At 34.6% G+C, this 18,187-nt stretch overlaps 1 protein-coding gene across 1 annotated transcript in view; it reads left to right on the top strand.

Moving 5' to 3' along the window:
• The window catches only part of CEP120 (centrosomal protein 120), a 39,575-nt gene extending 26,450 nt beyond the window's left edge, over positions 1 to 13,125 (top strand). Inside the window, exons 19-21 of the mRNA XM_005528116.3 lie at positions 175 to 273; positions 10,101 to 10,246; positions 10,938 to 13,125. Coding sequence (XP_005528173.2) covers positions 175 to 273; positions 10,101 to 10,246; positions 10,938 to 11,175 — 483 coding nt within the window. The 3' untranslated portion in view covers positions 11,176 to 13,125. The remainder of the gene's footprint in view (positions 1 to 174; positions 274 to 10,100; positions 10,247 to 10,937) is intronic.
• The last annotated feature ends 5,062 nt before the right edge of the window (positions 13,126 to 18,187 follow it).

Raw genomic sequence — 18,187 nt, 5'->3', positions numbered from 1 at the left:
AGAAAATGTTCTTGTGCCATAATATTTATGTTATATTGTATAACAGCTTTAGATGATGTTGTATATTACGCTACATAAACACTTTTCTTAAACCAGACCCTTTGTATATATACATCTTTCAGTGATTGTTACTGCTGTTATTGCTTCAGCTGATATGATTTTAATTGCTTTTAGGTTGAACTTGAAAGAAAGTTAGAGTCAGCTACCAAGTCAAAGCTGCACTACAAACAACAATGGACAAGGGCTTTGAAAGAACTTGCAAGGTTAAAACAGGTATGCAGGTTTTCTTTGGTCATATGAGACAACCAAGCTATTGCCATGTTGGAAGCTATTAGGATTACCATTAATTACTGTATTTTGTTTTTGCAAAGTAAAGCTCTCAGCTATGCTTTTAAAAAAAAATGAGAACAGCAAAACTGGCTTGTATTTAACTTCGAGCTCTGGAAAGGCCAAGGCTCAGACTTGCAAAGGCTGAAATAGTTAAAAGCAGATGTGATTAGAAAAATAAAAGGTTTCATTTAATTCCAAGTAATTCTGCATCAGCACTTCCAGGAAAATATTTTGCCACAATCCCAACCATCTTGGTCAGTTACAGTCCTAATAACTTCTGTATTTAAATTGTATAATGAAAGTGAGTAAAGGTGAGATTTTACTGCTGGGTTTTAACAGAGCTCTTGTGTCTGTGGCATCTATATAGATACGGTTATATACTTTTCACTTGAAATTACTCTGCTTAAACTTGCAGTGGTAGCAGCTTCAGCCTTGTTGAATCTGTATTGCATGTTGTGTTTTGTCATCTGTCTTCCATGAATTCCAGTACACATTAGCTAAATGATGCGCTGAAGAACAGCTAGCATTTCCATTGGCCCTGACAAACAAATAGTAAATCTTTAATCCCAGTTGACTAATGAACAAACTTTGACATGAACAAGTGAATACAAAGTTTCAGAATTCAAGTTTAGTGAAAGGTTTTTATTGCCTGTATTCACACCTACTTCCCACTTAAGGAACAGTGCAGGAACATAGTCTTACATATTATGGTACCTACTTAATTTCTACTAATAGAATATTCAGGTTTTGGAGAGTAAGAAGCCCATATTCTTCTAATTTATAATGCTTCTTTAATCTGTATTTCTCTTTGAAGAGAGTCAATGCACACATAAACATTATTAGTAAGTTAAAACTAACCTTCATTTGCATTCTTCAAACTTTTTTTGCTGAGAGATAAAGAGTCATCTCCAGCTTGTGAAATGTCTATGCTTGAGAAGGTGATAGGAGGAAGAATATAATCCTACCCCTCTGACTAAGATTTCTTCAGCAGTCACGAAATATCCAGCCTATTATTATTTACAATGTTTTAAAATTCCTATAGAATAAAAGCAAAGATTGTCACTTGCCACACTAACACTATCACTATATCATTATTGGGTTCTTACAAATTTCATTACCATAGACCTGATTATCTGAATTCATTAATGTATGTTGATGGTTTCAACTGAACCTCGTGATGAAAGTCTGAACTATGAAATAAGTTGGCATGTACAGTGAATTATGCTACCTAAAATTTCTACAGCAGAACAAACCCTTTCAAAGTAGTTTCTTGTGGTTTTTACACTCCTGTGCTTCATCTGTACTTAGGCTATTGACAAAGGTTTTATGTGACTTTAAAGAGCCAAATAAAAGTTAAAGCAAATCTGATTAAAAAAAAAATTCTGTGTTTTAAATATAAATTTGGAAACTGCAGCTTAAGGAATTCTAGACTTGCTTTAGTTCAGATGATTTGTGCAATTGTTCATAGTCTGACTAATTTTTTGTTTGAATTGGATTAGTACCATGTTAATTTTGCATTGCCTCTGGTGAATAGCCATAGGGCTGTAATCTGTGCCAGTAATTTTGTCACACCAAAGCTCTCTAGAGAACTATACAAAACATTTGTGTAGTGAGGATTAGATGCTGAAAGCCATATCTTAGATTGTTAATAAATGTTAATGACAAAACCCAGCTGGTAAGTCTTGGAAATGAGATCTAATGCTTTGTGCCCATTGCCAAAAAAATGTTTAAACAGAGATTTCCATTACTTAAAGGTGACCTGGTGCAGTCAATTTATGAATTAAAGAAGCATAATCTACAGGCTAAGCATTTAGTAAAATGCTCTTCTGATTTGCAACCATAAAAGTCAATGTTTCCTTAATTAAAAAGTTTTCTTTCACTTTGGAACTAGTTCTTAGCACACATCTGGGATAGTTTTATAATTTGCAGAATATGAGAGACACAGCACACAACTTAAAGTATGGGACTGTTAATAGAATATGATCTAAGCTTCTCCATGGGGTAGGATTTTGCATGCTAAACGCAGTGCCAGTTTTACTGAAGTACGTGAAGGCACACATACATCATGTTTACCTGTACTTAGAAAACACTGAAGTTAATTAAACAGTTTGTAAAATTATGTGACAATAGATTTCACCCAGCTTAATTTTCTCTGTTACTCAGTAAAAGTCTGTATTAATACTTCATTTGTTATAGCCCTGTTCAACTATTAGGGAGACAAAAATGTCATCAAATTAGTTACATATCTGTGCATCTAGGTAAATGTTCTAATTTCTGGAGAATTCAAAAACTCTTTCAAAATTTTGATTTTAATACTACACATTTGAGATCAACATTTTTTTTTTTTTACTTATGTGAGCATTATTTCTTAGAGGAATCCAAACCATTTACATGAAATTGAATTCATGCTTACACAGAATTTAGATACCAAATTTAGTACCTGTCTCGGTGTAAGAAACATATCAAAACAAAAATCAAAACTGGCAGAAATGTCGTTTTCAGCAGTTGATAATCTCAGATTTGATCTGAATAGCCAAAATCTCTAAATGTATGTGCATCCACTGTTCTGGAAGAAGTATTTTTATAGGTTTTCTAGCATGTTTGTGTCCTACAGACTTGTTAAGTATTACAAGTGTATTGAGTGTTACAGCACTCAAGTATTGGTTTAAAAGAGCATAGACCATATTGGCTGGCTGACAATTCGTTCTGTCTTGTCCAGTATTTTGCTTATCCACTCAGTAATTAATTTGATTAATTTATAAGTAATTTAGCCAAGGATAGGATGTAAATCTTTGTTTAAAAAAAATAAAAAGACACGCACGCACACAAAAAACCCCCACAGTTGAAAGTCTAAATCTTGGTTAAAAACTGTGTCTTGAAACCATCCAGGCCCTCCTACTGACTTGTCAGCTCTGGGTTATTTTCAGAAAACTTTACTTGAGTTCCTTAGCTTCAATCCTAAGTTTTTCCCACAGACTTGCATGGTATGTATGAGTGGGAGAGTGAATAGTGGCTGCTATTTAGCCATTGTTTAGTCTAGTGTATGTATGTTTACATCTCCCTTTTGGATTTATAGGCAGCTATGGCAAAATAAAGATTGTGCTTCCTTGATTGAAGAGCCTCTTAACTAAAGCACCTGGTGGCATACAGGGATTCTTTAATGATCTGATTATAATTAAAATTTTGATGGCTTCTTATTATTGGTTAATTTTTATTAAATGCTGATATATCTGTAGTATCATAAGTTTCAAAGTATGATTGAGATTTCCACTGTACAAGCTTCTAAAACAGTATTCCATTTCTCAAGCACTACATTAGAGATGAAAACTGGTGAAGAAATTTAGTAAAACCTTGAAGTAAATTATCTGATACTAGAATGCAGATTTGTTTGATATGGCTTTATTTTGTTTTTGGAGGAGAATGGCAAAATACGAAATTAATAAGTGAAAGGAATATTGGTGATGAGTTTTATTGGAGGAGGTGTATGGGAGGCTGAAGGAAAATGAGCAAGAGGAATAGCAGGATTAGCAGTGATGAGAAAGTAGTGCAGGAGAGAAGGTACCTGGACCAACTAATATATATTGCGGAGATCATTCATTATATTCTTTCATATGATATGATCTTGATTCATCTGTTGTGCTCTCTCTGTGAGATAACGGCTGATGGTTGGGTGATGGTGAAGTGTGGTATATTTCCAAATGTTCAGAGTTTCTGGTAGGTTTTATATTCTATTCATGAAGTTTCCTTTAGTCCAGCTGCTGATGAATCTGAATGTTCCCTTAGATGAAATTTAAAAATGAAAAATATTTAGAAACAAAAATTCTGGTACTTCTTATTGAGATTTAAAATAGCCTGACTGTGTAGAATAAGCAGTTGGGAATAAATCTGAAAGGTTCCTTATTTTAGGATATATTATAGGAGTGAAGTTTGGAAAGTTAGCCAGAAAGTCTTGACTGAGAATTTTCAGCATGCGGCATGTATGTTTAAACTTGTGTACACTGAAATACACTTGAAGAATACCAAGTACTCAATTATAACTATTCAATTATAACTTAGTTTTCCAGTATACACAGAATGAAATAAAGACGTTACAAGGGGATTTAGAAATGTTGGACTTCTGCTACATTTCAAGTCCTACTATACAGTGGAGATCTGCTCCTTCTCTATTTAAAAAGAAAGATGCTTGTTGCTCAGTAGATTACTACATTGTCATGGAAAAAGTGGATTTAATACCTGAGTGTCCGATAAAGTGACACCAGTTTCATCACTGAGATGAATAAGAAATCCTGCCTTCTCTCTCACCATAACAAAATACAGTCTTTTTATGGTCCCTCAACATATCGTAACAAAATTGTATATAAAGTGAGCATGACTCCCTTCTTATCCAATTGTTGTAAATCCATTGCCATCTTCTTATATTGATGGATTATTAGGAAATGGGTTTCTCTTGCTTTGCTATGAATGGTATACATAGAACAAGTTTTCTGTTATGCACCCTACAAATTGTTGACTTTTTAAAGAAATCAAAGACTAATGTTTGAGAAAGATGTTTGAAAATCACAGAATATGATGTGTGTAATGTAAATTTCACACAGGATCCATCATGAAAGAATCCCTTCTCACTTGTTTTAGTGTCTGTTTTCCAAGCTGGACTGTCATGAGCTGAATGATAGGAAAATCTTGCTCCAACAAATTGATTTTTATTTTTTAAATTTAATATTATTGTGCTTAAGTGTTGCTATGCAGGGCCATAGCATGGTGTGCTTCTAAAATTCTTGACTTCCAGTGACTTAAATTAATCTGGACTTTCTCCTCAACACCCCAAATAAGTAAGTGCCAAATATTTGTCATGTTTACATCACAATTATATTAGTAATGAAATTGAATATCAAATCACACTTACGTGAAAGGAATTCCTACCCAACATTAGCATGGAGACAAAATGTACTGATAAAGGTGTTTCCCTCCTCTATTGAGAAGATAAGAATTTAGCATGCACTATATTTAATCTTGCTTCCCTACAAATCTAGGATTATCATCCCTACCAAAGAGCATGCTTACTAGTGACACTGGCTTTGGTTCATTTTGTGTTTGTTGGGTTTTTTTGATAGAATTTTTCTCCAGTGAAAAATATCGAAAGGAACAGGAAATGAACAAAGGATTCCGCAGAAAAGCCTTGCTTTTCCTTCATCTCTCCTTGGCTTCATCATTCTCTGTTGTCTTATTCTTGGTTTAATTAAACATTATTAAAGATATTCCTAAAAAGTTACGGTTCTGAAATGAACTTGTTCATTGAGGGCAGAAAGGACGAACCTGTTAAATAATGTCTGATCAATATGAAAGCATTGGGAGTAGTGTGTCCTCTTCCTGGTGATGGAGCTTCAGACATTGTTCTCTTAACTTTAAGTATATGTACTTCTTCTAAGGTGTACCGCTCCTCTGATGTAGTCTAAAATGCCTTTTTTGCTCTCTGATTTACATTGTGAGCATATTGCTGTACAGCAGAAATGGATCATTGAACTTCCCTGCCTCAAATAGTAACACATCAGCATCATGTGAAGCCTGTGGTCCCCCACACTGCTTCTGGTCAGCATGCAGTTATGCCTTTCTTCTGCAGTGCAGGTAGAAGAACATATTCAGAATTTTCCCTCACAGATCTGAGTAATAACCTTCACAAAGTGAAGGACTGGACTAGAAGGCTTCTACTTAGTGTAGTCACAGCTATGTGGTGATTTGTGTTTATGTGAAAGTATTGCTGTCCTACTAACAAATGCTACTCTGTTTTGCATTAGTTTTGCAGTATTTAGTTTTTGGTCAATTTTTGCACAATATACTTTCAAAATTAATTCTCGCATAGAAATTTTGAGATACACAAATTTGACAGACTTAGATTAATACCCCAGCTTCCCATGACAGTACCCCTAGTTTAAAATGGGACAAGGAAAGCATGGATAAACTGAATTGCAAATAAGGAGTTTTCTAAAATAAATCCTTATCTCATATGCAAAAAAATTAATTGGACTGAAACTAATATGGTTTATTACAATATGATTTATATTACAAATCAGCATAAGTTGAAAGACTGGTAAAAGAGATAATGGCAATTTAAAATCCTCTCTTGTATAAAAGAGTCAAATTTTTGACATCACCTAAGAGGAAAATGTCAGTCTTATCTTCCACAGTAAAAAAGAAGGTTTTCCTATAGATGAATCAGTTTCTTGTAACTGATGTACTTATATAATTTATTGGGAGTTCTTCAAGACTCTTACTGCTGTTAGATAATGTCAACCGGAAGGACAGGATTAAACAAATTAATTTGAAAACCACAAGTTGGATATGCAGGTGTAGTGTATCTACTTCAGTGATGTCTGAGTTAAGTTTGTTACACCTGTTGTCTAATCAGGAGAAGTAGCTAATCACTAGACTGAACTACTGGATTCCTTACCTGTAAAGACAGATAACTAGAAACTTCTGGATTTGTTCTAAATGTACAGGTCAACAGCTCATCCCTTGAGACTAAATAGAACTTCACAAAGGAGATTTAACATACTTAAAATTTTAGGTCTAATGTTTGAGTTAAGGTGTTATTCGCAACTTTTTTTTTTTTTTTTCCTGAATCAGTGGTATTTTAATTTGCTTAACTTTGTAAAGGATTTGGTTTAGGAAATTGAATGGGGACACTGAGAATAATGACTGATGGTCTCAAAAATAAGTAAATACTAGTTTGCCCTCATACTTCTAGATTCTATGTAATTGAGGTAATCAGATTGACTGTCAATCTGTGTACTTGTTCTGTTAACTGAAGTTGAGCTGGTTTTGTAGCAACTTGCTTAAGACAAGATCATGCTCAGCATTTTTCTTCTTACTACCTGCATTTAGCAAAATAAACAATAGTATTACAACTACCAAAATAGTAATGATAATTCCATCCTTCCTCATAGCCTGTTTATTCCATTCTTCTTTGTAGCCTGCTTTATACTTGAAATATGGCTTTACTGTCTGGGTACTGTTGTCCATCTGCGTATTTGGGAACCAGAGAATACCATTGTGGTATTAAGGAAAAACCCAACAAAACCTACTCTCTGCCTCTTCTTTCAAATACTTCAACAGTACTGCTTTATACTTAGTATTTTTTTTTTCAAGCATAAACGTCTAGCTTCATTCAAAACTTTCTGTGATCAAGAGATCTCATCACATGATTTGGTATATTGCTTAAGTTTATAAATTTCCACTCTTTTAGTAACTTGAATCATGTTTCTAGTTGCCATATACCTAGTTTTGAGTTTCAGACATGCTTTTCATTGGGTGGGGAAGATCCAGCTAGTGAGCTGATGTGACGTATCAGTCTGGCAGTAGATGCACAAGGTCTAGAAATGCAGCTTGGGTATCTTTGAACAGCATCCAGCAGCCCTCAGACAGTTAAGTACATCGTGAGCCAGAAGTTGCATTCAGGCTGTTGTCTTTAATAGACATAAGTAAATGTATTCTATACCTGTTTCCTTTTCATTTTTGTCTCCATAATGTCTCCCTCTTTACACATTTGCTTTTTCCCCTGAACTACATTTTATCAGCAGCAAACTTCCATAGTGATTTCCTCATTTATGAATATTTTGAAGAGTAGATTCTTGTGGAATTCCTCTGTTACCTTCTTGCTCTTGTGAAGATGAGCAATTGCTATCCTTTCTCAGGTGTTCTAAACCCTGAATCAGCTGAGAGTATTTTTCACTGTGACTGTTTAGTTTTGTGTTTGGTAGGAGGTTTCTTTAGGGTGGTGTTTGGTTGGATTTTTAAGACTAGTGGGAAGAGTGACCTTTCCCTAAAAGCTAAATTCATTCTTCCTCGTGTACCCATACACCCTGTTAAGTTTGAGTTTTGTTATGGTTTCAACCTCTTTGGCCACTGTGGAAGTTGTTAAGTTCTACTTACTTTTTGGGTATTTCTAAGGCCTCTGTTTAAAGAAAGACTAATATGAAAAATGGAAAAATAGTTACTCCTGTGGTGTCAACACCACTTTTGGTGATGGATTAAGACTAACCTCCAGTCAGTGTCAAAACTTTTTGTTTGAATTTCCTTATAACTCTTGAAAATTCTAAATACCAGCACTCTGTAGTAGCTTGTTTTAATATTTATTGTCTATATTTGTAGATTATTCTCAGACTAAAGAAGAATAGGTTTTATTACAATGTTCTTCAACTCTTTCCCACATAAAAAAGTGTTTCTCTCACATGGGAATGTCCTTCTGCAATGAATTCTTGATGGGGAAGGAAAGACTATGGCCTTATCTTCACCAAGTGCTTTTTCTATGCTTCAGTCATCTATCAGCTGTAGACTCTTTGGCAGGATTCCTTCCTTTTTTTTTTTTTTTTATGTATATATCTCTTTAGCACGATGTTCTTCAAGATTTATAACCTGTCTCACTTTGGCTGGCTGGTGAATTGAATTTAAGTATCAAAACAAAGTTTTCAGAGTCTTTAGGGTTGATTTCTTGTTGAGTACTCCTCCATTGCATTGTCTGTTCACATTAGCAGTTAAAGTCTTTTTTTAATACCAGTTCCTTCTGAAATCCAGATTTTCTTGCCCATTATTGGTCATCAACAGTGAGTGTTTAAAATGCTGGCAGCTGGAATTCAGGAAACTACCTGATTAAAGTCTTTCAAATATTGTGAGGTTGACTGTATAAATAATATGCTCACACATATCAAACAAAAAATTACTTTTTTTAACCACATAATAAATATAATACTGATGGTATTAATAATCAAACACTCCAGATGAAAGCAATGTCAGAATTGCAAAGATAAACTTGTACTTCATGATATGCCTAGGTCCAGGATGTTTGTGTAATTTCCTGTCTTATTTTTTAACTTACGTTTTTAATTTAAAACTTAAAGTTAAAAAATTTAAAGTTAATTTTTTAACTACCTGAGGTCTTCTGTCTTATTCTGGGTGTAAGACTGACTGTACTCGGTGCACAAGGTCATATGGAAAATGACTGGGAGGAAAACAAGTGGAGAGAGGACCATATTTACTTAACCACTTTTGTGTCACAAAGTGGTAATGGATTCAAACATTAGTTTTTTTAGTATCTATATAGAGATTAAAAAATTAGAGCCAAGCAAACTTTTAGAATGGATAGATTGTGGATTTAATGAAATCAAAGTAAGTTATCTAAAATTTTACATACTGCTATACAAATGTGAAAGGACACCTTGCCAGAAGTTTGTTTCCAAGGCTTATTTTTCAAGAACAAGGTGTAATTTCAAAAAGCAGTTATTGAAGCTTTGGTAGTAGGCCCTATGGGGCTGATGATCCAAGTTTCCTGCAGCTATTTAGCTTCTATTTTCTCAAAAAAAAATTATTTCATATAACATATAGTGAAGGAATAAATCTCAGTAGCTTGAGTAGTTCCAGAAGTGTAAGTTTTATGTCTGCCAGCTTAAATCAGAGTTAGTAAGAGAGTTCATTAGTAATTTCTATTACTAATTATTTCTATTTACTATTACTATTTCTATTTTGGTAATGGGAAGATATCTGTGATTGGGCTGCATTTGATCCAGCCTGGACAGGTTTACTGTGATGGTGATAGTCACTGGTCTTACTGCATTACAGGTATCACTAGCTAAGATATTCTGTTAATTCCTGCATTTCTAATACTCCTGGAGATGTAATTGCCATGACTTCATTCTTAAAGTTCTGCTCTGTCGCTATAATTAGCACTTGCATGTAATCATATAGTCAACTGAGTTATGTCTTCACCCTTTCCCACACAGCGTGAACAAGAAAATGCAATGGCTCACCTTAAAAAGCAGCAACAAGAGCTCGAGCACATGAGGTTGCGCTATTTGGCAGCAGAAGAAAAAGAGCTTGGGAAGACAGACCGACAAGAGCTGGAGGATATCAGAAATGAGCTTAACAGGTATAAAAAATATTTGTAAGATTCCTCCCCACCTGTCCCCTTTCCTTCTTTTTTCTTGCTGTCAGTCTCAAAACAGAAGATTCAATTAAGTCAAGATTATAATTGGCTGTCAGTTCAGTGAAAGAACACAGTTTTGTGTCCCTTAGGTAAAGATTGCATGTTTGTAAAGTGCAACAGTACAGCAGTACAGAAAAATTAATGTTTAACTTTTCTGTATTTATCTATAACTGGTTTATTTTTTGTTAAGGTCATAGATGTACAGCACCAAGATTTTTTTCTATTTTAAACCTTCAGTTCTAAGCATAGGTGCTGTGTTAAGAAAAGAAAAAGGCACATTTTATTCTTACTTTACATACAGTAAAATTTTCAGTGTATCTAATGTTGTCCTCCAGAAGCTGTCTGCACTTGTTTTGTATGTTGAATCCTTTTGAGTACAGTTTACATTACCAAGCAGAAGCCTTGCTAGCAAGCATCATAGTTACATACACACATACAAAAGGTTTTGTAATATTTAAGTTTTATATTAACATTTCTTTTAGTTGCAGATGTTTTCCCCAGAGACAGAATAGTTTTTTACTCTCTTTAAAGAGTTATTTATTTTACTTAGTAGTTCAGTAGATAAAGACTTAATACAAAGATAATCAAATTGGGGATTAATAGTCTATAATTCTTTCTGTTTTATTGATATCAGGCTGAAACAACAAGAAGAGAGAAAAAAATCGCAGGATGCTAGAGAGAATTCTGCTGGTAGAGTGGATAGTCTTCATTGTAGAAAACTAAATGAGAATACAGATGATTATCTATCTCGTTTGATAGAAGAGAGGGATACGCTGTTGAGAACAGGAGTCTATAATCATGAAGACCATATTGTAAGTGAACTTGATCGTCAAATCAGAGAAGCTATTGCAAAAAGGAATATCACTATTTAAAAGCATGCAGAAAGTTTTTAGAAAGAGCCAAAATCTGAATAGAGTGACTTACTTAAGTCTATCATACTTTGTGAAATATGTAATGTCATGCTTTGTTTTGCACATTTTGGTCAGCTCTCTTTGAAGTCAATGTAAATATTTGCAACATGTCAAGTTAAGCACAGTTGTAAGTTTTATGGGGGCAATGACTGGTTTTTAATGTTTTTATTCTCACATGTATATATATAATTGTGTGTGTGTGTGTAAATATATTTATCTTGTGTACCCTCTTCTGAAATGTTTCCTACCTCTTTTTGCATCACTCTGACTAGGTCTGCTTGTAATATTTTTAATTTTGATTCTAAGAGTCAATATTTTTATTGTTTCATTCAGTTTTTAAAAATATCTCTTCAGCTATACTAGGGCAAAATTACATCAGCTGTTTTCTCTGACAAAACTCTTAATACTGAACTGAAGTAGTGACCCAATGTTAGTTTTTTACTACATGACAAGTAATGAATTTTTGCTTCTCTGACTGCAGCTAACATAACTAAGTTATGTAGTAAATAAGAGACGAGGTTTTGAGTGTGAGGGGGAAAAAATTAAACCATATGAAACTGAAGCTGGATCAGCTATTAGCTGGCCTGAGTGTACAGGGTTGCCGTAGCAGTTTTGTACATGTCCTGGTAAGGGTATACCTAAGAGGGTGAAAACCTTATTCAGAAGTATGCATGCATTCTTATATCAAAAGGTACTTGAAGCCATAATTCTGAACACAAACATAAAACAAGAGTTTTCTAAGTCAGGATGATTTCTTTAATCTGGATATAACCATTTTCAAGTTACTTAACATGCATTTCAAAACATGTTATCTCATTGCCACTTAAATTGAATGTAAAGTTTTGTTTGATTGTGGAAGTATGAACAGCATGCAAGGGAGAAATCCACAATTAATGTTAGTTTGTGTATAATCACAATTGAAAAACATGTGGTTTCTAGCTTTCATTCAACTTCTGTAAGGTTTGTGTGGATTTACTTAATAAGGTTAACTAACAACACTGTCTGTTCATTTGGCATTCATCTATCCTGTAGTCACAAGTGTTTCCATTTGAATGTCTAGTACAAAAATCATCTTAGGATTTATTACTTTTAGTATGAACAAAGATACTAATGGAAAAAATAGTCATTTGGGTTTTTTGCATAAAATCAGTGAACTTTCTTAGAGAAGGTTGTATACATGTAACCTTCCTGTTTTGTGTGATACTAATTATACAGTGGGAGGAGGAGTATTTGTATCTGGCTTTACCTCTCCACACATTGTTTGTTCTCCTCCTTACTATGAGTATAGGTCCACCTAAATAAACTATTCATTTAGACTCCTTTGAAAAGTTATAAACAAGCTGTAATGAACATTGAGATCATTGCCCAGAGGAATACTTGAATACTTATCAATGCCAGACTTTGTAAGAAATGCTTTTGTAGATGTATTTTTCTAAGTAGTGTGCTTAGGGATCCCTCTTAAACCACGTAGAAATCCATGAAATACAATTTTATAATACTTTTTACATCATGCTGTGTCATATCACTGATACAGGGTTACATGCAATTATTGTAAATGATGCAGGGAGCTTCTGTCTTTACAGGAATACTTGTTCATGGTTTTTTTTCTTCAAATGCTTGCTCAGTTGTGTAGTTTCTTCTCTAGACACTGGAGGGTGCCTGAGACTTAAATATTGCAAAGACAGTGTTGACTAAATTTTCATAACTGGTTGGTTTTTGAACTGGTATCTTATGACTTTTCAGGTGTATTATTTTATGAAATAAAATTTGATTTTCAAGTAAATATCAAGGACTTTGCATTTTTAACTACGTATTTGAGCAAATAATTTTGTTTCCTATTTCCAAAGGTCATATAACTGTTTAGTGCTTGAATCTATAAAATAATAAACTTGTTAATCACAGTTAATTGCACTTTTTGGTTTTTTTAATTACTGTTTTTTTAATTGAGTCTCTTCTGTGGAATGTAAAAAAATTACAATCATGTTGCTGTATGTTTTAAAAAAACTTGTTTTCTTTCTAACAAATAGTGTAAATTGAAACGTAGAATGAAATGTAAAATAAAACATAGAATGCTTGTTTTTTAAAAACATTTATAAACTTTATAATTTAAGCTTGAGTCCATGATTTGAGTCCATTTAGTAATTCGAAAGATCACAACTTAAAGTGCAAAGCATAAATTATGTGATTATTAAAACAATTTACACACAATATTTGTTTTGTTTTATAATCATTACTCTAAGTATTCATTGTTTTTGCTGAACATTAGTGTCCATCATTTTCTCATTTGAATGAGCAATTAATGATAATCTAAGCTGTATGTATGTATCAATTCAGTTTTTTTCAGCACAATTTGCTTCTGCAGTGTGAAGTAGTCCAGAAGCAAAATACATGTTTATAGTAAAAATGTATAGCAGACATGAGCTCAATATTACTGTATTTCAAAGAAAATTTTTATGTTGGGTTCCATTTGGCTTTTTATTATCTCAAAGCCATTTTAGAGCGTAGAGTTATTCAGTGGAAAGACCAAATACCATTTTTTAAACAGAAATGTCTCAAAAATTTAATCTTAATCTCTCTTCATTGTATGACAAATGTCATTTCAAACAGATGCATGGGATAAGAAAGCCCATTTTAATTTGCCCAGCATAAATAGGCTGCTGGAAGTGAGACCTGTGTTTACAAGTTCAGTCCTGGTTCCATAAGCCAGAGAATTCGTGGTGGGAAGAGGAGCAACTGCTAGACCCTCCTGAAATTCTGGCAAAGTCCTACTGATTTTGTTGCACTCTGATTTCACTAGGGAAGCTGATGGGATATTTCAAAACAAGTACCCATGCCGATACGTTTCTGTGAAGCCGGGTGATGAAGGTGTCAGTTCCAAGTCAAATCAGTTCCAGCTTCATCTCCCTTAGGATCTGGGCCCATGACTTGTAGTTTGCTTTGAATAAGTAAGCTTTGATTTTAGCCTGTAGTTATACAGTCTAGTCTAGCAAAAGCATTAGTCCACTTTGAAATTAGGGCATGTGAAACACTGTTGTTTTTTCATTATGATCTTCAGGCAGAGGATCCCTCCCTATGTCTTTATGTGGTAATTTTTCTTCCAGTGGTGATGGGTTGCTGTTGCCTCAAATTATTTACTACAGGTTTAAGTGTATGGCAGGAAACCTGGATGTAGTGTTTGATTGATATGGAGCATTTGCTAAGATTTCAGAAACCTTTTTCCACTGATAATTGTTAGACTATTTAACAGAAAAATTGTCTAAATTCTTATTTACATGTTAAAGCAGTGGAATGCTTATATACATATCTATGAAAAAAATATGACCAATTATTTCAGAAATGAGATAGTGTAGTTTTGCTTTGAATTATTTTCAGATTCATATATAGTTGCATTACTGATCTTTATAGTATTTTTTTATTTTGGACTGAATCTCTAATCACTGTTTCTATAATATTTCAGCTGTGATCCAACATTTTTAACACTAATACACTTTCTAAACTGCTGTTTCAGAAAAGAAGCATTGTTGTATCTGGCACTGGGCTCTCAAGTATTCAATCTGCAGTTCTCCATTGCAGTTTAAATGCTTCTCCCTTCCATCCACTGAGATAAACCTTAATGCACGGCTAAAAACAGAAGTCCTTTATCATATCTTCTAAGTGCTACTGGAGTATTTATACCACTTATTACATATTTACACAATTATTTATTTTGCTACTACTGTGCCTAAATGATCGTGACCTGTGTCAAGGCTTGGATGGGAAGCACTAGCCTTGCTATTGTTAAAGACGGAGCTGTAGAAAGGCGGCTGCGTACTTAGATCTCATTTCATTTGTTTCTCCAGGGGGTTGTATTAGTAGTGTTTTCATTAGAAATGTTTTTACAGATGTCGGCTATCCAGATATGAAGTCCCTGTAGTGGAGAAGCAGTCAGGAGTTTGGCATTCAGAACAGAAAGGAAAAAAAAATCATCTTTGAGAGACTAATTTATAGAAAAATAATTTACTGACTTTCTGATGTATAAATGTACAGTAACCCTGTGGCAGCTTTAATGCAGAGTAATTGAATTCTTGCAAGTACAGTTATTTTCTATTCTGAACTTGAAAAAATGCTACAGCCTGTCGTTCCCCATCACTGAAGACTAAAATAGTACCCATTAATAATGCTGCTGGAAAAGAGATGTCCCTTGCTTTGTAGTCCAGTACTCTTTTTTTCCAAGTGAAAAACTTGTGGTGGTTTGACCGTATTTTTAACAATTTATGTATTACTACGAAAAGTTTTGTTCTAACAACATACACAGCAAGTAGATGGTTATGGAAGTGTAGTGTCTCTGAGTATTTGAGCAAAAGCTTCTAATGCAGTTACTGAGACATAACTGCATTGACAAAAAAATGTGGCATCCAAATTTAGAGTGGGTTTACTGGGGCAGATGGAATCTAACAGTCCACAGCCTAAGACTCTTTCAGCAGTTACTGTACATTGCTCATAGCTTTGAATTTGAAAATTATGTACTGTGGATATCATAAATTTTGGTTTACAAAGGAAAATGTAAAGAGAACAGCAAAATTAAATCACCAGGGTTTGAGGAGCACACCATCAAGCTAATACCTGTTTATGTAAAATTTAAGAGGTAATGGTAAATCTCCAACATTTGTATATTTGTTTGATAGCATAAGTGAGGGTGCTTTTTTTTGTTTGGTTTTCTGATCTGGAGATACGGAAAATAATTTTATTGGTCTCATGTTAGGAGATGTTCGTTGTACAGATACCAGACCATCAGTATCTTTGCCTGAAAAGGCTATTTTTAACAAGATTAATACTGTAATACAATAGGTCATCCAGATCAGGGCTGGAAAACACCATGAGCTGCTATTCACTTTATAATTAAGCATGTACACAGCCAAAGTTGTATCCTATTCATGTCAGATTGGGCATGATGCTTCTCATCCAAATGAATAACAGGGTTTAGTGTTTTGTTAGGGCCAGCCCTGTGGGTATGCTCTCATGAATACCAGTGTGTATTTGGCATAAACCACAGAGCCTACCTGCTGCTCCAGGAGCCCCGCAGGCGAGGTATAGGGCATATTTGGTCTAGATAATATTTTTTATATTTCCTCAGCAATAATTTTTTACTGCAGTTTTCCTGAATGTGGATGCAATGATTTAAATACTGACTCTCTGATAATAAAAAATTGAACTGAATAAATGGGGCTAATAACCCAAAGTAAAAGGGGAAAAAAAAAATCAAACGTAGGCTATCAGAAGCAAGAACACACCAGCACCATAGGGAATTGGTAGGTGTATGTCTATAAGAGGGCACTGCTATTTGTGGAAAAAGTTGCACACCTCAGCAACTTGATTATGTGTCTTTAAAATGAGTTTTAGCTCCTGTCCCGTCCTAGTACATCTTGCAGAACATGTGGCTTTTTTTTTTTTTTTTTGGGGGGGGGTGGGGGGGGGGGGGGGGGGGTCTCTGACTATTGTCTTGCTGCATATATACAGCAAATCATTAAAATGGTCCTAAAGTTTTACCTGTGGATACAGATTTTTACACTACTGATCCCATTTAATTTACTTGCATCATCATCAATGCATACAGCATGTAAATGCTTAATTAGAAATAGGCTTAACAGGATGGCATCTTAAAAGCCATTATCTCTCAAGCACTGTGTAACGGGCTACATGCTTTGCCATCCCGACCAATAGCTTGTGTTGCAGTACTTTGTGCAACATAGCAAAATCTCTCCTGAGTTGCTCGTGAAGGTGATCCCACTGGTAGGCTGAGGGTTGGACACCAAGTCTGTGGTTTCTCTGCCCATCTTGGTTATAGGGGTGTTGAGTGATCTTAAACAGGGCTCTAGGCTTTCACTTCCTATCAGCAAAATGAGAATAATGTGGGAAAAGCTTTTCTGTGTAAGTGGTTCACAAACTGCTCTAAACTCCAGCTATTTGTGTTGTTTGCAGTTGTCTTAATGCCCTTAAAGGGGTAGATACTGGCTTCTACTGAGATGCTTCTTTAGCAAATGTGTACAAGCTATTTACTTTGTTCTTTTATGGTAGATTAATCAGTACATTCTTTCATTTTTCTTGCTAATTACCAATTCACCTGAAACTTCTAGAAAAAAGCAAAAATTACTGACTTCAATCCTTGTGTATAACTAATTTCTAGGGAAGTTAAGGGAGTATAAGGCTACAGCCTTCCACGAAAGGCTAGGCTAATCTTTTTGTTAAGACATTAATTAAATAAAATTATTTGGTGAGGGCAGGAAAAAGGACAAAATGTCTGAAGTTTTGTGTCTGCTCCAAACGAGATTTTTTTACTGCTATGGGGTAGTACTATTTACTATTACTACTATTTGTTTCTCTCTTGGTAAGATAGAGGTGATTCCTCATTATACTGATGCTTTGATGAATAGCTAGTTAATGCTTGGTTGTTACATCTATTTGAAAAAGAAAAGGTCAAGCATTTTTTGCTATATCCCATCTATTGAATAAATAGTAATTGCAAGGATTTTAGTGAAAACTTTTATAGGAAAATCATTTCATGACTTATTAGTATTGAAACACTAATAAAAGCAAACCCCTATTATCCTAACAAACATGACAAATACTTCTGGAAATGAATCTTGAAGGTGTGGGGAGGCCGACTCTTATCTAAGTAACTCTCAAATGCTGTGAAACCAGCAGGCCGCTGCCCACACATCCATGTGTGTGACTGTGCCCATGAGATGGTCACACACTATCCTGATCTGGAGCTCAGTACAAAAACTCAGGGCTGCTGGGCCACAGACTGGGCCACAGTGGGAGGAGGAGGTGACTTTGCATCACTGCACTTTCCATCACATGGAAAAGATACTTTTGCTGCCACTCTCAAAACCTTAGCCTTGCTCAGTATGGCAAGAAATTCCCATTTCTTTGCCAGAGTGGACTTTTACATACACCCTTTTTTTTCTCTCCTTTTCCTGTTATCGAATGTACA

Source organism: Pseudopodoces humilis, chromosome 4 (genome assembly GCF_049639895.1).
Source record: "Pseudopodoces humilis isolate 2021_Gansu_Grassland_sample_001 chromosome 4, ASM4963989v1, whole genome shotgun sequence".
NCBI classification, from domain to species: Eukaryota; Metazoa; Chordata; class Aves; order Passeriformes; family Paridae; genus Pseudopodoces; species Pseudopodoces humilis.
Note: the sequence above shows the minus strand (reverse complement) of the source record. Positions and strands in the feature narration are given on the sequence as shown.